Source organism: Coturnix japonica, chromosome 1 (assembly GCF_054131305.1).
Source record: "Coturnix japonica strain WE chromosome 1, WE-NBRP24, whole genome shotgun sequence".
Lineage (NCBI taxonomy): Eukaryota > Metazoa > Chordata > Aves > Galliformes > Phasianidae > Coturnix > Coturnix japonica.
The window spans coordinates 57,758,207-57,786,042 of NC_140663.1; the positions used below are offsets into that span (position 1 = coordinate 57,758,207).

Below are 27,836 nucleotides of genomic sequence, written 5' to 3' on the forward strand. Positions count from 1 at the left end.
ATGTCTGAACAGCTGGTATTTTTTCTCATGTTTGTGTTTTGGGGCATGGTGGGAGGCCTCAGAAATCACTATGTAGCTGTCACCTTGTCAGCTGGAATAACAAGGATAGCGTTACAGAGTGGCTGTGTACGCAAATCCATCTGTCCATCCAAACACAAGCACACCCATGTGTCCTGAGCTTGCAGAGAACTTGAATACCTGGCTGAAATTCGTCTCCCCTCAGGGTCTTAGTTGCAAAGATTAGAAGAAAACAAAGCTATAGACAATTGTCAGCTAATGGGGCATGTTTTATTTTGCTTTGGTTTTGTTTGTTTTATTGCTGCACATTTATGCTTTGCCCAAAGTCAGTGATATTTAATTGGTTCCTGCAGTCCTGGTTGGTCTTACCATGGGAGCTTGGGAAAAGGGATGGACAGGGCAACTCCAAATAAGCCAGTTTTGTTCTTCACAGGACCACGGTTGGGCACAGTCCATAGAATATAAATGTGTGAAAACCACACCAATGGAGAAGTGATGGGGACTGCTGGTAGCACAGAGAGGTGGTGGATGCCCTCTCCTTGGAAACAGTCAAGGTCAGGCTAGACAGGGCTCTGAGGATCCTGATCTAGCTGTAGGTATCCCTGTTCATTGCAGGAGATTTGAACTAGATGGCCTTTAAAGATCCCTTCCAACTCAAATGATTGTATGATTCTGTGATAGCAGTGTGTGTCCACAGGGCGTGAAAGCACACATGCACAACCCATAGACATGTGCATGACCTGGGGAGTGTTCAGCTGCTGGTGGGAGATCTGTTGCCCTTTCCAGCAAGTCACACAGATTCCTTTCATACACATCTGTTTACCTGTTTGCCATTGTTTACATGGAATACTGGAAGTTGTACTGGGCAGATGGATATCACGGTTTACATATAAAAAAGAGGCAAAACTGGACATCCTGGCAAGCAGTTTGAGGATGGGGTTGGCAACAGAACACAACCTCATTCCACCCAGTATGTGACTGCTGAAACGCATTCTCAGCTGCGAAGTGTGCAATTGGATTTAGAAGGTGGAACCACTTCCAGGGATTGGAGCATTTTTGCTGAGAAAAATGTTAGCACAGACTTACTTGGCTAGCATCACACAGGTTTCCCTTTTCCTTCTTGGTGAGTTCAGGTCCACCACTACAGCGTGATTATCCCTAAGCAACAGGCAAAAGTCAGTGTTGAAAAGACTTGGGTTTTCAGCACTGCTGAAGACTGGGGCTTAAGAAGCTCATTATATTTAGTCTTGGGTATTTAAAACTCAAACTGGTCACTTACCTCAAGAAAGGGACACCTCTGGGTGGTCATTCAAGCTTCAGTTTTTGAGAGGCTCTCAAATAAGAGTGGACCAAATCTTATACCAGATGGCCTTTTTATTCCCTCCTTTTTTTCTCTCTTCAGGGAGAGAGCATCCTGGCTTTGGATGGCCTGAATTAGGTGATTCCTTCCCTCTTTCTAAAGTGAGGCCTGCGGGAACTGAGGCATCCGTGAATGGCAAATGTGTTCAAAAACCTACATGGTGTGCCAAGCATCCGTGCTGCGGCAGTCAGCCCAAGAACAGTGCTGGCTCCATTTAAATGATGACCAGAGGTCTCTCTTAATGTGGGGTTCAAATGGACTCTTATGCTAGATTTTGGCTCACAGTTTCATTCAGAAATAATTTTAAGCAGAAAACTGGAAAGATGGAAATATAATTATGGACCACTGTGCATGAGAAACTCAGCTTCTCTGAAGAGAAGGAAATGAACTTGAGGACTTGCTGCATCTTTTCCATCTGTAGTTTCTGTGATATATTCCTATGGCTGAATACATCAGTGTCAGGGTTTGGACACTGTCCAGAGTGCAGCTGGACTTCTGGGGCTATGGAGAGAATGAAGCAATGGCAGGAATGCTTGAGAACAGGTCTTTATGTCTGATGTGGGAGGTGGGAGAAGTCCAGCAGATCCCCAAACAGATTTTTATGGCAAACCTCAAGGATTTTCTGCACTTACAGTCTCTTGTTTGTGGCTTTTTACTGCAGACCCACCATCTAAGGAAAACCCTTATGAAGACATTGAGACCAACAGCCGCTGTTTGGGGAAGAAATGCGTCCTGACCTTTCCAGCATCCCCCACCTCTTCAATACCTGGGACTCCCACTAAGGTACTTTGTTTCAGGTGGCCACCTCTCCTGCTCCAGAGGTCTGGGTGAAATCCTGTTTCTGTGTGGAATGGTGGAGTTTTGCCCCTCACTTTTATAATGCTAGGATTTGCTGCCTTTTTGTCTTTATTACTGATAAGAGTATGATGTAACAGTAAAGGTTGTGTTGCCCTTTAGCAAAGTAAAAACAACATTCCTCTACACAAATGTTTTCTTGGCTTTCATATTTTTTCACACCTGGGCTCCTTCCCCTGGTACTTTGCATCTGCCGTGCACTAAGGAGCAATTGGCCTGAAAATGACCGAATTATTTGGTGTCACACTGGAATTTTACACAGCTGCAATCTGAGACTGATGTGATAAAAGGATAGAAAGAAATCCTCAATCCAGTTTGTATACAAACGTGTGTCCCCAGAAACATTTTTCTGTGTTGCTGTCCTCTGAACAATTTTTGCAACTGTACAGCTAGAAAAGAGCAGCTTGTGAACTTTATCCAGTTCATGTGTGCAAAGAGCACTGCAAAGAGAGCTCGTTACTTCAGCTCCTCACCTCTGGGAACCTGCCTCCAGATCCTTAATGAATTCCAAATGACAATGAACTGAGATCTATCCTTTCCTTATGACAGATGAGTTCAAGAGCAACAGATACAAAATGGGAATCCAGAAATGGGTGTGTTTATGTCCAGAAATGGGCATGTTCATGTCATGAGGTTGTTTGGATTTGGGAATTATCTCTGAATCCATAGAAAAATCCCAATACATTTTCTAGTGAGTGTTCTACCTCACTGGCAGAAGGGCTACATTGGCAGGCATGGGAGTGAAAACATCCTGCTGTGTCTTTACCTTATACCTGTACTGGAACAAAAGTTCAGTATTAAATTTGTTCCAGATACTAAACAATGAGAGAAGAATTTACTGCAGGAAAGCTCCTCCTTCACTCCTTTATAGAGGGTGTTTTAGTGCTTGGGTAATCAAGCCCTGTGGTTGTCTTGGCTCTGTATCTGTGGACAGTATGAGTCTGTTCATGCTGATGCCAAGATACCTCTGCAGACCTTTCCTTTGGGATGCCTCTTTGGATCTCTGCTTGATGGGATGAGTTGCTGGTAACTAATGCAATGCCAGACCTGGGCTTAGGGAACCTATCCTAGAAGGATGTCCCTACTAGCAGCACAGCTTACGGACGGATGCCACTTTCCTCCTTGGCAGTGAAACCAAATGAAGAGACAAAGCATTAGTGTGCACATCATGCTCAGAGCTCGTGGAGGCCAGCCCTGAGCTGGTTTGAGTGCTTCCTATTCCCTATTTAGCCTGTCTAAGCCTGGAACAGAAGGGGCAGTGTGATGGCAGAAATCATGTTGGCAGCAACTGGGTTCAGTGCGGGTAGTAGGGAACTAACCCTTCAGTCCTGACTGGAGGCTTTTCCCGTGCTCTCCAAGTTGCCGCTATTACTAGAGCTGTTAGCCAACATTTTGAGAAGTCTGACGTGCAGCATTTCTGGACGTGCTCCTCTTTTCCAACCAGCTTAACCAGCAACTGAAGTTTTCCTTGATAACTTAATGCTTTTGAATGAAAATTGTCCTGCAGGTATGAATCCATTCTCGTTGTTACTAGTTATGTCTAGAGCAACATGAGTCTGTATGCGAGTGTTGGAATGAAGTTACTTTCTGTCAGATGACTTTGCAATCACCTATTTCCCACCCATACTGTGTAAGCAGTGCTGCAGTGTTACTCAGAAACGTCTTTCACTTAAATGTGGATCCCAGCAGGACAGTTACTGAAGAACTGAATGGAAGTAATTATGTTGCACTGAGATGCTTTGACATCCCAAAGCTGTGATTTGCATCAGTCACAGCAGAAGTATTGCTGCTCTCCTGGCAACGATCTGGCTTGCAATTGCAGTATGAATCACACTGGAGAGCGTGCCCAGGATGGAGTCTGGACAGATTTCAGTAGTGGTTTATATCACTAGTGCAGGATGAGATTGCTCAGTGCAAAGATTCTTCCAAGAGTCATTTTAATGTGTGACTTCTCTGTGGGCAGTATGCCTTCTTGTGAGCCTTCTGCAAGCCATTCAGAGGCACCTGAGCTGGCCTGAGTGATTGTGTCAGGCTGTCTAGTGTGTCTGCTGGGTGTGTCTGCTGGAGTAGACAGACCGTTGTGCTACCTCAGATAGTGCTGGACTGACTTGATGAGAATAAGCTTTGATACCTCTCACATTCACTTCCCAGTGCCATGTAGAGATACCCTTTGGTATATACAATGCTTGGAAAAAGCATGACTCAGTCTTACCATAACCACTGGGTGTAGAAGAAAAACAAAAGTTCTTACTGATCATTCTTTGTTGTGAGAAGTAGTTTGTCCTCCTTTATCTGGAGTTGAGCTTTCTGCTTTTCTGTGCTGCTTTTGGTCAGGGACATGAACTTCAGTCTGGTGCTGGAATATCTGTTGTTATGCTCCCACTGAACTTGCTAGTGGGATTAGGGGGAAACCAGTTTTCCTGATTGTCCATCAGGAATTTTCTTGCAGTGTCCTCTGAAATATTTAATTCTCACTTCTGACAGAGACAGAATATTATACGCTGGCCATGCTTTTCATCTGGCCTCACTGCTCCTCTCTTCCTCCTGACCACTTGCTCCTCAGCCCATGTGCTCATGGCTGTCTGGTTGGTTACTGGCCTGTGGATTGCACACTAGAGTAAGGCATCTTGACCGGCCCTTGAGATGGTGTTATGCTCTGGAATGAACGTGGGATGGTTAAATTGCTGTCCTGATAGTCGTGGCCTAGCCTAGCAGCTGGACAAGTTCCTTGTGTGTGCATTCTCAGAAATCAGGCTATTTGACTGCTGAGTGGTGTGGACTCCACGCTAGATGTGACAGTGTTAGCGATGAAGCAAAGGTACATGAAGTGCTGCATTCATTCATTCCTTCTCTTCCACTTCCAGTTGCTTTCCAAGCCCACTTTTTTTCGACAAAACTCAGAGCGGCGGAGTTTCAAACTGCCAGACATACGGAAGCTGAGCCGTGATGGAACTGGGTCACCATCCAAAATCAGCCCTCCCTCGACTCCCAGCAGTCCAGATGACACCTTCTTCTCCTTGGGAGACCCTCAGAACGGGAAGAGGAGAAGGAAGATTCCCAAGGTAAATCTTGGTCTTTCTCTTTTTCACTAGCTTCTTCCAGGCTGGAATGCAAGTCTTGGAGGGCAAGTTCAGAAGTGAGATTTACTTTGTTGGTGGCAAGACCAACCTGAGGCTTGAGCTGGGCGGCTGGATGGAGCAACAATTCTACAGCAGATTATCCTGCCTCGTGTTTAAAAATTTGGATCAATCACTTAACCGGGCATGTGTGGATCAACAGATATCTTTTTAACTCAGAGCACAAGGATGTTTGCTGTCATCCTGCTATGCCAATAAAACTGTGCTGTTCCTGTACCAGACAGAGCATGGTTACTCTGCAGATTACTGTGCAAGGTAGATGCTGGTAATCACTGATTCTGGGCCATCCAGTGAAGTGTTACAGTACTGGGAAGTGAAACACTTTTCTTGAAATTCTAGCATTCTTTCTTGCCTGGAGAGGAAAATAACCCTTTTTTTTTGTTGTTGTTGTTTGCGTTTTTGATGAGCAGCTTGTATTGAAAATCAATGCCATTTATGAGGCACGGAGGGGGAAGAAACGTGTCAAGAGACTATCGCAGTCTACAGAGAGCAATTCAGGAAAAGGTAAAGGAACCTTGAATCTTGGCATATTTAAGACGTTTTGAGAACTTGCCGTAGAGTTTAGGCTGTCTTGATGTCTCATGTGATGTTTTTTTAATACTTTTTCCAGTTCGGCCTGACACTGTGTTGGGGATTCCACCCCTTCTTTTGGAAAGATAAAGATTGTTCTGCTGCCCAGGGGCCTTTCATGACAAGGCACTTTTTTGTCTTCTTTTGCTTCATTTTCTTTTTGTGGTGTTACATGATAACCTCCCAGGTCGCACCAGAAATGTTTCCACTTCTTGATGTTTATTTCTGAAGCTGGCAGTAAGCTTTGGAGAAGGATTTTCTGTCCAGAGAGTCTTGATTTGTTGAGTTCAAAATATTTTGCGGGAATGTGTCACTTTAATGAACTGTCCAATAGAAGATAGTGGATTTTGAAGCAGTTCCGCTTTCTTCAACATCCCAATAAGTAAATAGACTCAGTTGGGAATCAGGATTTCTAGACTCTGGGCCATAGAACCATCTCCATCTTCTCAAGACTGAGATTTTCAGCCTCTCACTGTCAATCAGCAGCTCACCACCATGTTCAGGTACCCCAAAGCAATTATTTTTAAACACCTGATCTCTGCAAAGCCTTAAATGACATTATTCCAACACAGGTTTTTTTTTTTCTAAAACACCCCAATTTCCAGTGAAAGGCGGCCTGCAGCTTTGCTTCTTTCACACAACTACTTGTTACTGCTTATCCCCTTCTATTTATAAACTAGGTGAGTGCATGTGCTTATGTGAACCTTCAGGGGAAGCATCCCAGACTGGTCTTTCCGTTTTTTTATACTCTTCTCTGAAGCACCGACACAAAGAGGCTGTTGGACAGTATAGGCCTCGAGTCTCATTCATTCTGGCAGTTGTTGGGTGTTTTGTTTTATTCTACCCTTTATCCCACATGCTACTTCATATTAATCAGTGTTTTGCCCTTGTGTGTGTCATGCTTATACAAATATGAGTGGAAAGACTGTTCTGCCATTTGATTCTTTATGCAGCTCTAATGGCTGTGCAAAGTGGATCTTGTTGCTTTTTTTTTTTTTTGTTCCCCGAATGAATGAATGGGAATATACTGAGTGTGTGTTAAGCATGGCTATGTGCATCCCTGAAAAGTTAGAGGCCCTTGAGATGTGTACTGTCTTCCCCCTGAGGTTGTTAGGTCTAGCTTTCTCATGTCAGTGATAGGAAATGCGCTGTTATAAATAGGTTTTACTTACTTTGTCTTCCCTTTTCTTATATTCTAGTTACAGATGAAAATAGTGAATCAGACAGTGATACTGAAGAGAAGCTGAGAGGTAAGGCAAATGTGTGAAGAGAACAAATGGCTCCTGATAAGCTCTCTGCATTCTTGGGCCAAGATCTTTCCTCTCTGTTCTGGCTTTGGAGAAAGCTTCTTTCCACTCAGAACACAGCGAGAGAACAAAGATCTCAAAACTGCTGGAGAAAACACAAGGTTGAAGGGCTATAGGAGTCCAGAACAAACATCTGTTCTAATTCATGTCAAAGCTCTTCAAACTGCCGTAGGAGATGGTTTATATGCTGTGGAAATAAAACAAGGTTTTTCAAAGTGCACGGGCACCAGTGTGCAAACAAGGTGACAGAGGCAGTATGGCTGTGGGACAGGGTGTTCAGCAACCCCACTAAAAACTGAGTAAGGGGGAAAACCCACTGGTCAGACTGGCTAGCTAGGAAAATGGTATTGCACTACGTCATTTATTGCTATAACTAAACTCTTCTGTATTGGCTAAATTGGGGTTAAGTGCTGCATTCCTTGTTTCGCTGCTGTAGAGCCTGTATATTGTATACTGGTCTCTGTAATGCTTTTGAATCTTCTTGTAATATAATTAGCCTTGTGACGTACTGGTAGCATTACATTCTCTTGAGAATTTATAAAGCAACTTAAAAATCTTGATGGAGTAGGAATGCAAAATTGAATTTCATTCAGGATCCAAAGTTTCCTGATTTACATGCACACCTAATTGAGGTAACAGGTCAGTTCTTAAGCTGAAAAGAGGGATAAGCAGCAGTTCCCACTGTGTCAGCCGTAGTGTCTTGTGCTTAGGAGTGCTCATCCATTCCTTCTTTCAGTTTGTTAGAACAGAAACCTCAGTCTGAGAGGGCTGGGCTTGGCTGTGATCACCACTGCTTTCCTTTCAATTTTGTAGGCTGTGCTTAACAGACCAAACACACCAGCCAGTTACCACCGCTTAGTAAGTCCCTGTACGTCATCTGAGACCCAGTAAATCATCAGGCAGCAGTTGTGAGACTGCACGTCAGAGCCATAAGTACTGATCCTTGGAAAGGAAAAACATTTAAAGAGAAGCTCTGCCATGATGACAGAAGTACAATCTCGGTATCTTTAGTAGGTTGCACAGAATATAAACAACACAGAGCCTAAGTGAGCTTTTCAGAGGCACTCAGCATGGCTATGGCAGTGCTCGTTTTGAAGTCCCTGGTAAAACAGAGACCACTTCTGAAAGCTTTTGAAGAGTTACAGCCTTAAAGCTAATAGTGTAATAGCTGACTACAGAAAGGAGTCCGAGCCATCTTTCCAGGCCTATAACTGCCCAGAGACTGTGTCACTCTCTGATTTAAGAGGCACCTCAAGATTGCTTTGAGTTGTATTGTCTGGAATAATCCATGAGCGGCACAGCTTTACCAGACAAAAGGTCAAGAGTCTGGACTTAATGTATACCATCTCCTAGGAAGCTTTGTCTCCCAGGCAGATGTCCTGTGTGTTTAGAGTTTCTGCAGTATCCCTGTGGTTGTTGTTTCTGTCAAAAATGTTGCTTTACCACCCACATTAGCAAAAAGCACATTTGTGAGGATGTGCTGGAGCCCCTGTTTGTAGTTAATTCTTTCTTTTGTAAGGGCTAAGGGAGACTCATGGAGATTTAATTTGGATGCAACTGTAAAATGAAGCAGGGGGATGGTCTTAGGGAATTTCATCTGGTCTCTTCTCAGCAGGCAGCTTTTCATTACTTTCTGTGCTGGAATATTGTCCCACAGCTCAGATGCGTTGCAGTTACAGCTTGCTTGGCTGTTTCTCTTGTTTTCCCATTGTCTTGGGAGAACTTGTAGAAATGTGGTCCTGAGAGATTAGGCAGAGATGAGCCAGTCCTTTTCATTTGCACTTCTCTTGTTTTTGCTGTTGGCTTGCAGCCCAGCCCATGTTACCAAACCTGGGAGTCCCAAGTACTGCCGAGCCAGGGGAGCCATAGCTATAGCCGTAGCCTGGCCCGAGTACCGTGCAGGTTGCTACCCACAGTTTTTGTAGAATCATATCATAGAGACATAGAATGGCCTGGCTTGAGAACGACCTCAAAGGTCATCTAGTTTCATCCCCACTGCTGTGGGCAGGGTCACCAACCATCAGACCAGGCTGCCTGGAGCCACATCCAGCCTGGCCTTGAATACCTCCAGGCTTTCTGAGCAAAGGTGATGTCCCTTCCTCACTAACAAAACAATTGTGGTGATGTAGTTTTGATTTTAAGTCTCTGCAAAGCACTGGACAAAATGACAATCTCTACCCTTTCTTGTCATAGCTCACAGCCAGCGCCTTGTCCATGTGAAATCTCGCCTGAAGCAAACACCACGGTATCAAACCTTGGAACGGGACTTGATTGAGTATCAAGAGAGGCAGCTGTTTGAGTACTTCGTTGTGGTGTCACTGCACAAGAAGCAAGCTGGAGCTGCTTACGTCCCTGAGGTTACACAGCAGTTCCCACTGAAGGTGTGGTGCCTGTCTTGAAGCTCTGGGTAGCGTGTCTTAGAGTGCATGGTGCACCGCACAGCTGGAGAAGCCACAGCATCTCTGTGTGCCACATGTTGAATCAGTAACCCCTCTGCTGTGGCATTGCTCAGTAGAGGAAGGCAGAGGGGCTGCAGTAACCTCTTGAGAATTGCCATGACATTCCTTGCTGTTGAAAGATCAGCTGAGTCAGATCTTTTGCTGCTTTTGGCTATGACTTTTATGTAGCTTTTACTTTCTCCTCATTTTATTTTTTTTCCTTAGGGAAGAATGACAGCTGGGAGAAGATCTGTTCTTAAAGGGAAGGCACATCTTTTGCCAGTAGTTTAGCTGAAAATATGGAATGAGAAATAAGAGAAACAGGGAGCCAATGTGAAAGCGTGTTTGTAAACATAATGTACCCAGACTTTCCCTAGACTTCAGTTATCTGGTCCCTTGCTGGAAAACGTGTCCCATGTTGGAGTAACAGTTGAGCAGGGGCAGGTGCTGCAGACACAGAACTTGGTGGAACTGTGGGTACAGAGTTACTTTAAGATATCTAAAGATTAGGTGAGCCAGAATCACAGAAATTTTAATATCTTCCAGGCAGAAGCTTAGCCTCTGTCATCACCTCTTCATTTGTCACAGGAAAAATATTTGAAGTCATTCCATCCCCACATGACTAATTGGAAACATTCCTTCTCTCTGTTCTCAACCAGCTTGAGCGCTCGTTCAAATTCATGCGCGAGGCAGAAGATCAGCTGAAAGCTATTCCCCAGTTTTGCTTTCCTGATGCGAAGGACTGGGCCCCCATCCATCAGTTTGCCAGGTATAAGTACTGTACTTTGTATCGTGATTCGTGAGAAATGGATTTATGTACTGAGCTAATTAAATGTGAGAGCCGTTGTGGTAGAAGGTTTGGCAGAGCCCCGAGAGGGTGTATTGGAAATGCAAAAAGATTTTGGGTTGAATGAATTCATCTCTATGTCACAGACTTTTCTGTGAGTACCTTCTTATTCTGGTTTTTCTTTCTGCAGCGAGACATTCTCATTTGTCCTGACTGGGGAAGATGGAAGTAGGCGTTTTGGATATTGTAGGAGGCTGCTGGTAACTATCTCTTCTTTTTCTTCTAGCAGAACAGATGCAACATTCTCTGAAGCTGATGTTACTGTCACCCATAGTGGAAAGTAGAAAGCTGCTGCTCTTTAAGAGTGGAAAGGGTGGCAGCAGAACAACTTTGTTCTCTTCTGCTCTGCTCAGTGCCAAAGTCCCTCTCTGAATGCCGTCCTCCACTCTAGACATAGTGCTTTTGTCTTTTCTTTACACCAGTGCTTAACATTATGATCACTAAACTGAAGACGGAGTTTCTCTCCCTGAGGTTTAGATATCTAATAAGCAGCTGTCTAGAACAGTACTGATCCTGCAGGCCCAGAGTTGTCCCTGTAGAGCAGCTTACCCTGCCTGGGTCACTTAGGAAGGTTTGGATCATACCATGAATGTGGCCATTTCACCCCCGTTTATAGACTACCAGTGTTTAGAGCCAGACTTAAGATACTGTCATCAGCAGCACACTATCAAACATGTGATGTTTTCTGAGCCAGTCAGTGAGCTGCAGAGCTAAGAGACCAGGTGCTCTGTCTCTGCAGTAGCTACACCTCTGACATTTTCTTGTTGTTTTTTTGTGTGTTTTTATTTGCATTCGTCTTGAAAGCCCAGTGGGAAAGGGAAGCGCCTCCCAGAAGTTTACTGCATTGTGAGTCGCCTCGGATGCTTCAATCTCTTTTCTAAGGTGAGCAAGGAATTTGTGCAGTAGGCCAAAAGGGACCCAAAAATGAAGTCCATGCCAGAAGAATGGGAATCAGGGAAGCTGATGGCTGGAGAAACACCAAAAATAGTGTTGGCAAGGCAACTGCATGCTAATTTCAGAACCTGTTAAATACAGTTAAATTCAAGACAGTTTAAAGGAAAAATAGTTTATCAGCTGTTGCCTTGTTTGTTCAGCAGAACTACCTGAAGGTAAGCACTTAACTTAGAGATTAAAAAGTGGAGTCCTGACTCTGAAGGTCATTGGAAACTTGGGAGTTGTAAGCCTTCCATTTACTTTGCTGGAGCTGGATTTCTCTTGCTGAGGAAGACAAAAGTCTTTCAGTCCTATGTTACCTTCTTCCTTACGAGTTCAGGCTCTGCATCAATGCTGGGCTAAGGATATAATGTAGATGCTGCTGCACTCAATTTTTGTTACATGTATTTTGTGGTTTCTCGTTTTAATTCCAGATCTTGGATGAGGTTGAGAAGAGACGAGGCATTTCCCCAGCCTTAGTGCAGCCTCTCATGAGGAGTGTCATGGAGGCACCTTTCCCAGCTTTGGGCAGGACGATTACAGTCAAGAACTTCTTGCCAGGCTCAGGAACAGAGGTAAAAACACCAGCCTAGAGGGAGGGAGAGTTGGGCCAGCAAACGATGGCTGAAAGTTGGGACTGTGACATGGTACCAGAGATGTTCATGAATGGCAACTGTCTGGCAGCTGTGTGGGAGGAAAAAAAGGAGTAAGACTGAGGACTGGAGAGGATGGCATGGAACGTTTTCCAGTGGCTTCAGAATAGAAAAGGAGTTTGTGGTAAAACTGAAGGTGTGGATACATCAGCCATGTGGTAAAATGAAGCAAAGGGTTGGCCCTGAGGCCAAGTGGCACAGGCTGGCAGACTCCATGCTACATAGTACATACCTTTGTGTCTACTCAAGACCCTCTACATACTTAATTTCTTGATCAGTAGTATGTGCTCCAGCATCCTTGGCAACCCTGTGCATGGCAGGGGTGTTGGAACTAGATGATCTTTAAGGTCCCTTCCCACCAAAGCCATTCTGAGATCCTTAATGCAGAATCACCATTTGTGTGGGACAGAACAGGAAGTTCCAGTAAAAAGTATCTGAAATCACACAAGGGCAATGATGTAGCCTTTGAAAACAGCATTTTCACAGCATGGAGGTGAGAGTACATTTTGTATCTCCCACAACATGATGTGAGGGCAGAAGAAGGGTTTTAAGAGCATCTGGAGCATTGCATTGAAGGACTGTGGGCAGATGGAGATAGCTAAACTGAATGTGATTTTGGCCATGCTTCCTGTTAGGCCCTAAGCATGAACAAGGGGGAAGAGAGCTAGTTGATGGAGGTCCTGTCTAAGGGGTAACATTCCCAGTACAGATAGTCAGCAGTCTCCTTAAGCAAACAAAAACAGCTGGCTTTAGTTTATCTAGCAGTATAGGTATACTTGTTGCTAAAATCTAATGTAAAGAACAGTCAACCACACAAGGACCAATCTAGAAATAAACAAAGACTAAAATGAGTTATAGCCAGTAGAGGACATAAAAGAAAATATGGGTGTGTGCAAATTGGGAAATTAGTGAAACTTGCTTCCTCACACTCCCTCTTCTCTGTGCACGAAGCAGTTTCCATTCCTGTGCCATCTATCCTGCCACTGTGTAAGTGCCAATGCACGGGGGAGCTATTGCAAAGCAGAATGTGTGCAGGCTCTGCTTTGCACTGCCCCTCTTTCTCAGCAGGGATGCTGTTCTGTATGCATGCAACTCCCCACTGTGGGCAGCTTTTTTCTGCAGACGTGCAGAATTTAGTTGTCTTTGGGACCCCTGCTCACTGAAATGGGAAACTGGCCAGCTGGGAATTCAGAAGTTATTGCAAACGGAAGGAACCAAGTGGGAGCATGACTACTAGGAATCTAATTTCCTTTGAAACACCAGCAAATAAGAGAGGATCTGTGAATACACTGGAAGGATGAGACAGAAATTGAGAAGTCCTGAAAACTAACACTGGATTCATTTCTCCTTAACATTAGAAAGCCTTTAATGTATGACAAGTGAAGACAGGCTGTCATATTCTTTATAGTTTTTTATGCTTCAGTCTTCAGAAGCATTATCTTAAGGCTGGAAAAGACCACTAAGATCATCTAGTCCAACCACCAGCCCATCCCCACCATGCCCACTGACCACATCCCTTAGTGCCACATTCACATGGCTCTGGAACACCTCCAGGGACAGTGACTGCACCACCTCCCTGTGCAGCCTGTGTCACTGCAGCACCGCTCACTTACTGAGAAAAAATGTTTCCTAACATCCAACCTGAACCTTCTCTGGTGCAACTTGAGGCCATTCCTTCTCATCTTATCACTGATACCTAGGAGAAGAGGCTGACCACAACCTCCTTTCAGGTCGTTGTAGAGAGCAATAAGGTCTCCCCTGAGCATCCTCTTCTCCAGACTCAACAATTACAGTTCCCTCAGCCACTCCAAATCACACTTGTGCTCCAAAACCCCTCACAGCTCTGTTGCCCTTCTCTGGACACGCTGCAGGGCCTCGATGTCTTTCTTGTGGTGAGGGGCCCAGGAAGATTATTTACAATCACGTGGTTAATGCTGTTAATAATAACAAAAGGTTAGTGGTGCAGGACAGAATAGGAAGGAGTTATCTCAGGACAGCTTAGTTGTTTTTGAATAATGGGGAGCTGAGAAAACTCAAGGTACGGCTCTGTGAAAAACAACTGGAGGGTTGTTTTTTACTGTATTGCAAAAGAGGCTGTTTTGAAAGCAGCTCCGAGAACAGCAAGTCCCAGTAGAGCAGAGCAGAGTAAGCCTCGTGCCTGCATTAAAAAGAGGGAAAGATACATGGAAATCTATCAGGGACAACCTAACTTTGACTGCTGAAAGTATGTAGGAACACAATACATAATCAGCTTGTATGTGTCTAGAGGATTGTGAAGTAGTGAAAAATGGTCACCTTGGATTTGTGAAGATAGTTGTGTTAAACTCACATTGTTTTCATCTCTGAAGTACCTGCTCTAGATAGGAGAATGTGGAATGCTTTTTAAGGAAACATAGGAAGGCTTTTAGCATAGCAGGACGTGCTGATGTTCTTATCAACCAAGTAGAATGGTGCAGGGTAAATTAAATTACTGCAGAGCACATGCATAGCTGCTGAAAAATCAGCAGTCAAGGAGTAAATTCCCAGTCGTGTGCTATACAGTCGGAGAACATTACAGCTGTTTTGTTTCTAGGATCCATACTGCTCACTAGTTATCTTGCTGATGGCGTAAGCCCGCATTTGTACAATCGATAGATGACAGCACGGAGATGGGGTGCAGGCTCTTTGGAGAGTTAGGGTTTAAAAGTCAAAATGACCGTGCTCAGTGGGAGATTTGGTCTGAAATTCTGTATGGATACAAATATGGAACAAAGTGCTGTGAAGAAGAAATCGGTAGTCTGATAGGACGTGCAAGTAACAGAATGAGCAGTACTACTTCAGAAAAGGATCTTGTGCTGTAGGGGCTCGTAAAATGAGCAGGAATAACAATGTGATGTTATCGAGACAGATTCCTGTGTTGTGAAAGAAAGTGAAAGAATGATTAATGAAGGAGAACAATTTCCTACTCTCCAGCACTGGGGGAGATTTATTTAGAGTATTGCTTTCAAAACAAATGTAAACTGCAGGAGAAGGCCCCAGAGATGTCGTTCCAATTGCTATAAGTGGTTTAGAAAATACAAAGCTTCAGAGAATGGTTTGCTTTAAACAGAAAACAAAGAATATAGGGGGACAGGTGTTAATAAACAATATCTGAGAAGTTTCCTACAGAGTGGGAAGTGACAGAGGGTAAGACAGCAAGCACCTGGAGTGGTTTGCCACTGAGATAGATGAGCTATAGGCTTGGTGTTGGTCAGGGTTATATAGAACTAGAGGATATTTTATTGTGGGGTTTGTAAGATGTCTGGCTCTGGGGGTTTTCAAGAACAGTTTCAGAAGATCTGTCTAAGACAAGGAGAATGAAGGGCCAAGGTGCTGTGACAGGAATTGCTGAAGTAGTTGTGAACAAAGGAAAAGGCTCACAGGTTACTCTTTTCTGTAATGGTATAAAAGTTTATGGTCACTATGTCAAATGTCCAGAAATAAAAACCGTCTGTAAAAATAAGAGTGAAAATGGTAAAGGCTCTGTGCAGCTCTGCTGCCTGAGTTCCAGGAAGCCTGGAAACCATTCCTAGCTGGACACAGACCGGTTTCCCTCCTTAGGAAGAGCTCCCTGTCCTCAGCCTAGTAGGGCATACTTGTGGCTGTTCCCATGTCGTGCACATTGAGGTGGACTCTGGATGGTCCTCAGCATCATCTGGAAGAACAATTTGTGGGAGGTCTTTGGAAGGTTTGTGTTTGAGGGCTGAACAACAAGTGGTGTTTGCCAGCACAGCCGGTAATGCTTGTTAGCTGCTAAAATACCTGTCAGGGCCCTGCTCCCACGGCATCAGTGGGTGGTGAGAGCTGACTGACCTGTGGTCTTTCTCTCTCCAAAAGGTCATTGAGCTGCGACGGCCTCTTGACTCCAGGCTTGAGCACGTTGATTTTGAATCCTTGTTTGCATCCCTCAGCGTGCGGCACCTGAGCAGGGTCTTCGCCTCCCTGCTCCTGGAAAGAAGGGTGATCTTCATCGCAGACAAGCTCAGGTATCCTCTTGCATTAGTTTCAACAAAACGCTGCTAAGGAAGGAAGGCTGAAAAGGCTGCAGGGACCGATCTCTTTACCCTGTTCTTTTTCCTTCTCTGCTCTTTTCCAACTTATATCTGATGTAAGTAGGGCTGTAATTCCCAGGAGTGGGGTGCTCACTGTAATTTCACTTTGCAGCTTGCAAGAAGTGAGCAGATTCCCACCTACAGGGAGAGCCAAATTCCCTATTCTCTGCATGGTTTCAGAGTGGAGCGCTGGTGCCGAGGAAGCAAAACCTGTCTTTGTGCTCCACAGTTCTGCAGTGTTCCCCACTGAGCTGTGCTGGATTTCTACCGAGAAGGCTCCAGGCAGAGATAGCCGGCCCTTCTGCTTTGTTCCCCTACGTTACAAGATTTGTTTCTGAAATCTTTTAAACTTCAGCTTGAATTTTAATATTGTCTTTTCCCTTAGGACTTCTCTCTTGTGGGGCATGAAAGTAAAAAAAGGATGCAGCAAGGGGAAATGAGACAGAGGACTTCCCCCTTCTATTTTTAAGTCTGCTTAATTTGCTTTTTTTTTTTGCTTTTTTTTTTTAATTTACTCTCTTAATTTAGAAAAATAGGCCCAGGTTTCTTTAAGATCTTGTGCAGCTGGTGGCTGGCAGCTCTCCAGGCCTCGAAGCACTTGAGGATTCAGGCAGGAGAGTTTGCCAGGGCTGGGGAAGGAAAAGCTGCTTGGATGAATAATGACACTTAGGAGCAAGCTCGGGTTTCAGGAGCATACAGTGCCCCTAAGCTGTCTCTTTTCACAACTTACAGCCAGCAGGCTGCAGCCGTGAGACTGAGTGCCAGAGCAAAAATGGGGAGGCCCCTTCTGCAGGAAAGCTAAGGGAAAAAAATCATGCTGCAGGGCTCCAGGGCTCCTTAGGGCAGAGCACTGACAGGATGGCTACAGAGAGGGGGGCTGGAGCATCAAGGCAACACAGGTCATTTGCAGGTTTTTGGCAGCTGCCTTGGGCTGGGGAGGGGAAGATTTAGTTCTTTGTAGTCACTGATATATTGTATGCATAGATGTTTAGTGTTCTGGGTATTAAAGCCCCATAAGATATCGGAGCATTCGGGTTTGCGTTTGAAACAGAGGATTTATACACTGTATAATTCTACAGAGTGTGTATGATTTATGTTCTCATTTATGATGACAAGCTTTGTTTTCTAAGGCTTTTCTCCTTCGCTATAGGATAAATTTTACATTCTGGGAAAATCTGTTAAGGACACAGATAACGCTGTAATCTCTACAAGGACCAGGGTGCTGAGAATGTATAGTAGGGTGCATAGCGTTGGATGTTTCAGAGTTTTTTTGCATTTTGAATCATCGCTTTAAAATGAACTTTCACTCACCAGATCTTTTTGTATTGAATGTTTTTCTGACAGCACACAGTATTCTGAGCAATCTGTGTTACAGGGTATCTCTAATTCACAGCATTTCTATGCATTTGGTTTTTTCCTCTGTCTATCTGCTGTCAATATATACAGGATCTTTAAGTAATGAATCAAGCTTCCCAGGCCTGTAAAAAAGAACAGGAGTGAGCATTAGGATCATACTATCATACTTTGTAGAAGTTTCCAAATATAACACAAACTGGGGAAAAAAAAAAAGTCATCTTTTAAAGATCTTGGGTATGATAGGCCGCAGGATTCAAACACTCATTGCTGTCTGCAAGGCTTTTAGTGTGTGATGTGTTTGAGAAGACCTTGCTCCTAACATCAAGCAATTTTGGGACAGCCATGGGTTTTATTTTCCTTTCACAAAACAAGAATTTTCTTTGATTCTCTTGGTAAAGAAAACCTTGAAAATGACCCCAAAAGACTGCAAAAGCTTGAAAAACAGAAAACAAAGGAAATAACCCTGAAAATGAAGTAAACTGCTGTGTTTTTAATCCCGCCAATGGCTTGAGTGCGCAGGAGTGGAGAGTCTTTCGTAACTGAGAGGTCAACAATGTGTTGTATTCGTTGGTGGAAATTCCATGTTCTGAATGTTAATAGTTCTGACTATACGAGGTCTTCTGTCCAAATGGTGCTTTTCCTGGGACAGGAACACATTGAACTCAATGAGTACTAAATTGTATTTACTTTAAGGGTGAAAATGCCAATTTCAGGGGAAAGAAAAGAAACATTTTTTGGCAATAGCTTAAGGGAATAATAAAAAAAAAAGAACGATAAAAGCAGCTGCTCTAAACTGGTCAGGGGTTTGGAATGCTAGAAGTAATCCAGCTGAGATGGATTAGCGAGGAGAGTGCAGGTGACATGGTGAAAGAAGCATGATAAATGTAATTTGCAGTTCTTCATGTAGGCACTATCAATAACTATCGGTCCATGGCCTTAAGGTATGTATGGGTGTGAGTGATGGGGAAAACAATGTGTGCAATGTATTTGTATCTCTTAATTGCTATCAAATCAGTCTCTGGGAAAGAGAGCTGAAAGGTCTTCTGCCAAATACTGTGTGAACTGTGAAATGTTTTCAAGCTGAGCCAAAAAAATGCATCTAACAAGTGTAAAGCAAGTGAAATACTTTGTCTTTTCCATCTTAAGAATGAATGTTGAGTGTTTTTTAAAGACCTATCAGTCCAACACTTGGCAGCGGAAAAGGAAAGAATTTGGTATATTAGTTGTGTTTTTTTTCTCTGTTGCTATGGAGACTGGAGTATACAACAACTCAGGACAAGTGACTTTCTTAAGACCCTGTTGGTCTCTGTAGCCTTCCCTGCCTTTATTTGCTCTCAGACTTGAGGCATCAAACAGCATCATTTGGAAGGGTGTCTTCCAAACACGAGTAGGCTGACGTGTATGACGTGTTCCAAGGTTTATGGAGCTAGGCAGCTTTTGGTGCCCCGAGGGAGATGTGTTAGATTCAGAGGGCTTTGTAAATTGGAAAACGTACACGGGCTTCAAATCAAGGCATCCTTTTTCCAGATCTCTTCAAAAGCCTGTTGTGGATCTGAGCAACTCGAGCAATTGCATCCGCCCCTGCCAGAAACCACAGCTGTGTCAACAACACGAAGTGGCCATTGTTATCAAAGGCAGATTTGAAGTAGGGGAGGCACTTTAAATGTGGTCATCTCAAGAAAAGATTAAAAGCAGCCCTTTCCGTGGGCTTCAAAAGTGGTCTGACCTGTGCCTGTCAGCGCAGCCTCCTGGATTTCTTGGTTTTGTGTTGTGGTTGGGGAGAAGCAGGAGCCCAAGGAGAACATTTCCATGTCAGGTAGTGGCACTCTCTTCAGAGACCCTTTCTGTTTTCTTCTTTGTGTGTGTTAACCTCTCTTATTAATTAATCTCTGGGAGATGGTGGCCGTCCCCACCCATGGTGGGACCCAGCATCGCCCTGGTGGGTTTCGCCAAGTCACAGTGCGAGGTTTGGAAGCTCCCACACCTCTTAAACATTGTGAACCAGTTCTGTGATCCGACATAAGTAAATCCAGATGTTATGCAGCGTCAGAAATCCAAAGGTGTTTGTAAAGTAAATCCTACTGTAGCAGAGCTTATAAAGAAGAAAAAATAAGGTAATCAAGCCATGTTACATTACGAAATGCCAGCCTACTTCCAGCAGTTTGGCTGGTGCAGGAACCAAAGGGCTTACTGGCATTAAGCACCAAAAGGCTGCTTAATTCAATAGTATTTTTCAGAAGTCTGTTAGGTATGCCAAACCCAAGGACTTTTTAGCAGATGTGCTTGCTTTCAGTCTGTTCATTCTACAGTTTGGGAAGAAAATAACCAAATGATTTGTTTCTGTGTGCAGTACAGAATCACAACTTTTTGGGTGTTTGTTTGGGAGCCAGAAGTTGGACTTGATGTTCCTTATGGGTCCTTCCCAGCTTGGGATATTCTATCAAACTGAGCAGCTGACATTCTCCCTCAGAAGCTGTTTCACGTTGTCATTGTCTTTTTAGTGCAAGTCAACCTAGTGTTGGAGCAAGTTTCCCCAGGAGAGGAAGAAGAGTTTCTGTGTGGTAGCAGCTGTTTTGTTCAGATTCCGTACTGACCACCTCAATACAAGGTGGCTACTGAGGAAAGCAGCAGCTGTGTTTGCTTTTGCGAATGCACTTCTGCGTAGGATGCTGTGTGGTGGAAGGGCTTGCTGTGTAAGCAAACAAGTTGCTCTGGTGTCTTTGGTCTGATCAAGGGAGTGCTCAGCCAGAGAGATATCTGAATGTCAGTCAATATCCAAATCAGCCATGTAGGGAGAGAACATGCAACTTTGGCATGAATTGACAGTCAGTTAGTACTTTCTCAATTGTCTTATGTAGGAGAAAGAAGGGGCTTAGATTTCAGTCATTCTGAAGGTCCAAGGGGGTGCTGGGCTCCTGGCAAGCTGCAGCTCCCTGAGACTTCTCGCAAAGGGCATCTGACTGAATCACGTGCAGATGAGATGCTTCAGTGGTACCACTCTGTGCCCACATCTGAGCTGCTCTGCCTTCTGAGGTCTGCTCGCAGTGGCAATTCATTCTGTGGTGAGAAGTGGTGAGAAGTGTTTCAGAGCGCAGAGCAGTAGGATTTATCCTTGAGGTGAGGAGAGAACCACAGATGGAAAGTTGGAAGGGGAAGCGATCTGTTTTGCTTCCCACAGCACAGCACATACAACTTCAGACTTACACAGCTCTGTGACTTTCCCTAACTGGACCTCAGCCATCTTTCCTCCCACTTAAGCTCTCACGTACCATGTGTAATCTGGAACTTGAGAGCAGGGCTGGGGGAAGAGCAAGCCACCATAAATACACTGGGAGACAGCGTGCCATAGTATTTCATTGTGCCATCAATAATCACGTACTTCAGCTGCAGGCTGTTCTTCCCCAGAGCTGTCTGGAACCACAAAGGCTCTCCCATTGTTTTTTATCTGCTTTTAAGTGCCTTTTAGGCAGGTGAGTCAAATGTGACTTCAACATCAAGGGTTTGTGACAAGGTGGAACTTGTAACACTTCCACTTGGTTGTACAAGTAGCATCACTTTGAAGGAGACAGTCTTTAAAGAGTGTCGTTAACCTCGGGGTGCACTCCTAAAATGGTTTCTTTTGTTGCTGTTCCTTACAGGTATAGCATGCGTGAAAGCTACAAGAAAGGCAATCTCCTCATGGTCCCACATTTTTTCTGTGGGAGTTGGTTTGGGGTGACTTTGTTTTTGTGGGGCTTCTTTTGTTGTTACGCTGGGAAGGCAGAAGGATGCTCTGACAATGTCCTGAGCAGGGATGGGGAACCAGCTTTGATTTTCCTCTCTAAAAGCATAGAGGTACCCAGTCTGTGACACCACCTTTGAAGGGTTTTCCTTTGTTTTTATGGAGCACCACTTAAGACAAAGCTCTTGCAAAGAGATTTCCTCAGCACACACACCCCAGGGGTCCCTCCCAGGCGCCCACTCCCTACCTGCTGCAGTCCTAGTACAATTCCCATGCTCCGGGATTTACTTATCTCTGAAAAACGTCATGTGGTTAATGATGTTTACTGCCTGCTTTCTGCATATGGTCACGCTGATGTCCCAGCAATCATAATCATGTTTGGCTGAAAACATGTATCTGCTGAAAGCCAGCCAGCTGCAGCCACGGCACTGCACTCAGCTCATGTTAGCATTGCTGGGCAGGGATTTGGAGTTACCAGGCTTCACTGGAGCAAGGGGAGGAAGAGTGAGCACAAGCCCACACCCATCTCCCCCCCTTCCTCTCATTTCAAGTCAGCAATAAACTGCCAGATCCGGGTTGCTGGATGTGAGTTCCCCTGTGGACTTTAATGCAAGCCAGCTGCTGATGCTTCCCAGCCACGTGGTTCCTCCAGGCCACACCAGCCTTCTCCGCTCCTTCAGCCTTCAGGGCCTGGATGTTAGTAAAACAAGATGACATTAGTTACACGGTTGATAGCAGTGAGCCTTCCTCCTCCCACAATGTGAGTGCTCCCAGACCCAGGGCAGATGGGTCACCAGTGCCCTGCAGCCAGCAATGTGTGTCCCTGCAGTCAGCTGCTGGGGAGTCACTGGGGCTTCTGGCCAGGCCCTCCTGGGAGCTGACCACAGAGACATTTAAAGCAGAGCTGCTTTGAGGGTTTGAAGGAGGGAGAAGGTGGGTTAAGGTCCTGTGAGCCACAGACGGCACCACATGGAGCCCAGCCATGTGCTCCCCTCCTTGGGTTTCACTTTGCTGTGGTTCTGAGCAATCTGGCAGGCTCTGCTGGCTGCAAACCTCTGTGTCCTCCTTCCTCTTGCACTCCAGCTTGGCACTGAGAACTGTCTGTATGCCTAGGACATGTAGGAAAGCATGTCTTTGGTGTGCAGAGGGTTGCCCAGAGGCAAAGCAGGTGCACTGTGTAAGCTGGGAGGCAGGGCTGGAGCATCGTGTTCTGGACAGTGCAGCCCCTGTGCATTCAAAGCTATGGCTTTCCCATGGGAACAGTTGGAGGAGCATACTGTGGGAGAATAAACTCATTTCTCAAATGAAGGGCAGTGGCACAGAAGGCCCCACATCTGTGGGGTATTTCCTATCAAGACTCTGGAGGGGCAGGGGCAGGTGTTCAGTGGGATGTGTCTCTTGTATGTGCACGGGGCACAATTGTCCTTCCTAACCTGGTCTCCTGTCACAGGTCATTGCACCTGAAGTTGAAAAACAGGAACAGAAATCTAGGAATGTGCTTAGTAATTACGGAGCTCACTCAGAGAATAACTGAAAGAGCCCTCATTGCCAGTGGGTGCCACTCACCTCCCGACTGATGTGCTGTTGTTCTTGGTTGTGCTTTGTCTTCCAGCACCCTCTCCAAGTGCTGCCATGCTACAGTGGCCCTTCTGTACCCCTTCACTTGGCAGCACACCTACATCCCCGTGCTGCCACCTTCCATGATCGATATCGTGTGCTCGCCCACCCCGTTCCTCATTGGCCTGCTCTCCAGCTCCCTGCCCCGCCTGAAGGAGCTCCCGGTGGAGGAGGTGAGCCGAGCTCAACACTGTTTCTTCCAGCAGGCTCAGCTGTCTTCTGGCCCAGAAAGGCTGCTGAGCATGTGTGAATTTTGCTTGAAATGGCAGAGTTGAGGCAGTGAGGAGTTGTGGATGGGGCTGGGATGGCAAGCTCTTCTTGTCCAGGCTGCTCTGTGGTTAGTGGTGAAGCTGCTAGAAAGCCACAACAAGGGCTCCTCTTGGCTCACCCTGGGTGCTGCCTCCAGCTGCTGCTGTGGTTAGGAGGAGCAGGGCCAGGGCTCAAGTGTTTCCTCTAAACAAGTTGTAGATCAAGATAAATTCTGATGACGGAAATAGTGATTTACTGCTTTCATTCTTTCCCTCTCATTCTTAGGTCCTTGTTGTTGACCTTGTGAATAACCGGTTTCTGAGACAGGTGAGTGGAACTGTTTCACATCCTGCATCTTCCGTTTCATTCCTCCGTCACACCGTACCTTGATTGGATTTGCTGGTTGCATAGATCTGACCTGTGCCTCAGTGAAATGGGAGTAGAGCACCTCCTGCTGCAGGAAGAAGCGCGTGGGCGAAGACCACTTGAGTGCAGTGTTGGCTCAGCAGCTCCCTGAGCTGCTGGGGCTGTGTTTGCATCCTTTCATCTGGCAGCAGTTGTGGGGTCAAACGCTCCACCTCACACCTCTCCTCCAGGCATAAGCTGAGTCACATTGTGTCAGCTGGAGATGGTGAGCGCGCACACACACACACACACACACACACACACACAAGCAGTTCCTGGCCTCGGTTGCTCTGCGGGAATTGTTGAGCCTCCATAATGTGATCGATGTCTGAGCACAGCCAGGCGAATGGCTGCAGCCTGCCTGGCTGCATGCCAGCATTGTTCAGCTCAGCCTTCTTTGTGGTGCCAGGCGGTTCACAGGCAGATGGGTGAGCCCTGCCAGGCAGCTCCTGGGGTTGGACGCCTGAAATTCTCACAGGCGAGAGCAGTATTTGGGCAAAGAGAACTTCCTCTCCTGCTTCTTCATGTTTTGACAGGATGGTGCTGAGAAAGTGCCAAGTGTACCACGAGTTCTCCCTCTTCTTCTCCACACCGTTTTATTTTAGTGCTCCCCCTGCCGTGTCGGGGACTGGATAGGACATGACCCAGGAGCTGGCTGTGTCCTGGCCCCAGGCCCTCAGGGGGTGGCTGTTTCTGTTTTGCAGATGGAAGATGAGGACTCCATCCTGCCCCGAAAGCTGCAGGCCGCCTTGGAGCATATCTTGGAGCAAAGGAACGAGCTGGCAAGCGACAAAGAGGAGGGCTCCGTGAATGGCAAGCAGGGTAAGGCACAGCACTGTTCAGATCAAACCACTTCTCTCCCTGCCCTTTTTGTTCACTTCATTCACACGTTCATACTGAGTTTAGCTCCACAGAAATTAGAGGTAGGTCAAGTTCCATCTCACTGAAAACGTTTCTCATTGTGCAAAGAGAAACAGTGCTTATCCCCTTCTTGGCTTTGCCCTTTTTGTGTGGCTCTAGCGAGCATCACTCACCCTTCCTGGTGAGGATTTCACAGGCTCTCTGCTGCTGAGGACCCGAAGGATGCAAACTCCTCCAGTGATCAGTCTGCACACACAGCACAGGGCTGAAGTAGCTTTCTGGGGGGCACTCAGGGTGTATCCTGGTTGAGAAGGAGCTGAGACAAAGCCTGGTGACTTCTAAAATAATAGCAGCCCAATCCTTTTCTGTTTGTACCCAAGGCTGGTACGGCCCTGTATATAGAGAAGAGTAACAGAGAACACATCTTTTCCTAGCACATCCTTATGGTGTCCTCACTGCTGCCTCTTGCTCTTTTCCTCAGAGACCAGCCCTTTGAACGAGGTGGTATCCGAGGCTTTTGTCCGTTTCTTTGTGGAGATTGTGGGCCACTACTCCCTCTTCCTGACCCCCAATGAGAGAGAGGAGCGGACTCTGCAGCGTGAGGCTTTCCGAAAGTCCGTCTCTTCCAAGAGCCTCCGGCGCTTCCTGGAGGTCTTCATGGAGACACAGATGTTTGGGGGCTTCATCCAAGAACGGGAGCTGCGGAAGCAGGGGGTCAGAGGTGAGGGGCTCTACCAGGGCTCTGCATTCCTGGAACCTCTGCTGTCACTTGCAGGAGAGCCAGGAGGTACCACCAGCTCCAGCAGCATGGGCTGATGCTGCAGTGCCTGTGCACAGGCAGTGCCAGCTTAGGTGGTGGGGAAGCTGTTGGAGTGGGTCCAGAGGAGGGCCACGAAGTTGATTAGAGGGATGGAGCACCTCCCCCTATGAGGGCAGGCTGAGAGAGCTGGGACTCTTCAGAATGAAGAGAATGCTCATGTGTGACCTTCCAGTACCTGAAGGGGGCCTACAGGAAAGCTGGGGAGGGACTTCTTATAAGGGTATGTAGCGACAACACAAGGGGAAATAGCTTTAAACTGGAAGAGGGTAGATATCAGACTAGATGTCGGAAAGAAATTGCTTACTATGAGGATGGTGAGATACAGGCACAGGTTGCCCGGAGAGGTTGTGGATGTCCTCTCCCTGGAGGCATTCAAAGACAGGCTGGATGGGTCTAGAGGGAGGTGTCCCTGCCTATAGCAGGGGGGTTGAAACTACATGGCCTTAAAGGTCCCTTTCAACCTAAACCATTCTGTGATTCCATGATTCTATAAATGCTGGTGCAGGCTGTGTTTGTAGGTGAGTGAACAGAGGTTTTGTCTCTCACTTTGTAAGATACAAAAATCAGTCAGCCTAACAGTGGTGGGGAGAAGGTCATAGCAGGGCTTATGTGCTGGGTGTCCTACAGCCAAGGACCAGAGCTCCAGTCCTACATGTGCACTCAGCGAGTTGGGGAGGCTGGGTACGTTATTCCTGTGTACAAGTGTATTGGTCAGCTAGGAGAGTATGTTTTCAGATGCACTCTCTTTTATTTATAGGGTAGCAAAGTAGAAGTTGTTGACTTTCTTCTTCCTACAGGTCTGTTTGAGGTACGGGCTCAGGAGTACCTGGAAACACTTCCCAGTGGGGAGCAGAGTGGAGTCAATCGGTTCCTGAAAGGACTTGGTAAGGGACCAGCAAAACCATGGGCTTCTCACAAAGCTTGTTCTTGTTGCCTTGAGATTCAGCAGCAGAGGAGTTGCTGATGGGTGGCAGGACTTGACCTTGTTCCATAACATGCAGTTTCAGCTGGGATGAGTAACACATTCTCCATAGACTTCAGGTTTTCTGTAGAGGGTCAGTAGTGGGAATTGCCCAGGAGCACCCTAAAGCTGAATCATAGAATCCGTAGAGTTGGAAGGGACCATCTGGTCCAACTTCCCTGCAGCGAACAGGGACACCTGCTGCTGGATCAGGTGGCCTATGGCCTGATTCAGCTTTGCTTTGAAAGTTTCCAGGGATGAGGCACCAACTACATTTCTGGACAATCCATTACAGTGCCTCACAATCCTCACTGTGAAAGAGAGACTTTTTCCTTATAACCAACCTAAATCTCCCCTCTTTAATCTTGAAGCCATTTCCCCTTGTTCTGTCACCACAGACCCTGCTAAAGAGTCTGTCCCCTTCTTTTCTGTAACTCCCCTTTAAACACTCTCAGGTCACCTCACAGCCTCACTTCTCCAGGCTGAACAGCCCCAGCCTATCCTCACTGGGGTGGTATTCCATCCCTTGGATCATTTTTGTGGCCCTCCTCTAGACACACTCCAACAGGTCCATGTCTCTTCTGTACTCTGAATACTCCACATCTGGACTCTACTCCAGGTGAGACCTCACCAGTGCAGAGTAGAGGGGCAGGATCACCTCCTTCACCCTTCTTGCCAAGCATCTCTTGACACAGCCCAGGATACAGTTGTCTTTCTTTGGCTAAAAGGGTGCATTGCCAGCTTGTGTCCAGCTTGCCATTCACCAGTATGCCCGCATCCTTTTCAGCAGGGCTGTGCTCAATCCTTTAATCCCCCAACTTGTGTTGGTATTGGATGTTACCTTGACTTAGGTGCAAGACCTCACTGCTCAGGCCTTCCTAGATCTCTCTGGAGGGCATCTCATCCCTTTGGTGTGTCGGCTGCACCCCTCAGTTTGGTGTCATCAGCAAACTTGCTGAGGATGCACTTGACCCCACTGTCAGTATCACTGTTGAAGATACTGAAGAGTATCAATCCCAGCACTGACCCCAAGGGGACTCCTCTAATCACTAATCTCCGTCCAGACATTGTGCAATGGACCACCACTCTCTGGACTCAATCCTGCATCCAGATCTTTGCCCATCAAACAGCCCACCCATCAAATCCACATCTTTCCAATTTGGAGAGAAGGATGTTGTGGGGCACTGTGTCAAAGACCTTACTGAAGTCCAGATAGATGACATTGGTGGCTTTTCCCTTGTCCATTGATGCAGTGATACCAACATAGAAGGCCACCAGATTGGTCGAGCAGTATTTATCCTTGGTGAAGCCACACTGGTTCTCCCAGAACACCTCCCTGCCTTCCATGTGCCATAGCATAGCTTCCAGAAGGATCTCTTCCATGATCTTTCCTGGCACTAAGGTGAGACTGACAGGTCCGTGGTTCCCAGGGCCATCGTTTTTACCCTTTTTTAAAATGAATGCAGTGTTGCCTTTATTCCAGTATCCAGAGACTTCACCTGATTGCTACAACTTTTCAAATAGCATAGAGAGTGGCTCGGCAAATGCATCAGCCAATTCCTTCAGGACTCTGGAATGCATCTCATTGTGACCCCATAGACTTGTGGATGTTCAGGCGGTCACCAACCAAGCAGGAGGGATGTTGCTTCTTCAATCCT

The 27,836-nt window shown here is 46.0% G+C and overlaps 1 protein-coding gene across 5 annotated transcripts in view; it reads left to right on the forward strand.

The window, feature by feature from the left end:
• DENND2A (DENN domain containing 2A) overlaps positions 1-27,836 on the forward strand; it is a 51,429-nt gene that overhangs the window by 22,099 nt on the left and 1,494 nt on the right. For 3 of the 5 annotated variants that reach the window (XM_085521549.1, XM_015866895.2, XM_015866889.3), the window contains 15 exons: positions 2,040-2,161; positions 5,098-5,295; positions 5,781-5,874; positions 7,140-7,190; positions 9,441-9,628; positions 10,345-10,454; positions 10,663-10,732; positions 11,337-11,414; positions 11,900-12,040; positions 15,974-16,122; positions 22,878-23,055; positions 23,417-23,458; positions 24,241-24,358; positions 24,879-25,118; positions 26,015-26,101. In XM_085521549.1, the coding sequence (XP_085377675.1) occupies positions 2,040-2,161; positions 5,098-5,295; positions 5,781-5,874; positions 7,140-7,190; positions 9,441-9,628; positions 10,345-10,454; positions 10,663-10,732; positions 11,337-11,414; positions 11,900-12,040; positions 15,974-16,122; positions 22,878-23,055; positions 23,417-23,458; positions 24,241-24,358; positions 24,879-25,118; positions 26,015-26,101 (1,866 nt within the window). The remainder of the gene's footprint in view (positions 1-2,039; positions 2,162-5,097; positions 5,296-5,780; positions 5,875-7,139; positions 7,191-9,440; positions 9,629-10,344; positions 10,455-10,662; positions 10,733-11,336; positions 11,415-11,899; positions 12,041-15,973; positions 16,123-22,877; positions 23,056-23,416; positions 23,459-24,240; positions 24,359-24,878; positions 25,119-26,014; positions 26,102-27,836) is intronic. The other 2 variants (XR_014936333.1, XR_004307852.2) reach the window with 1 other exon arrangement.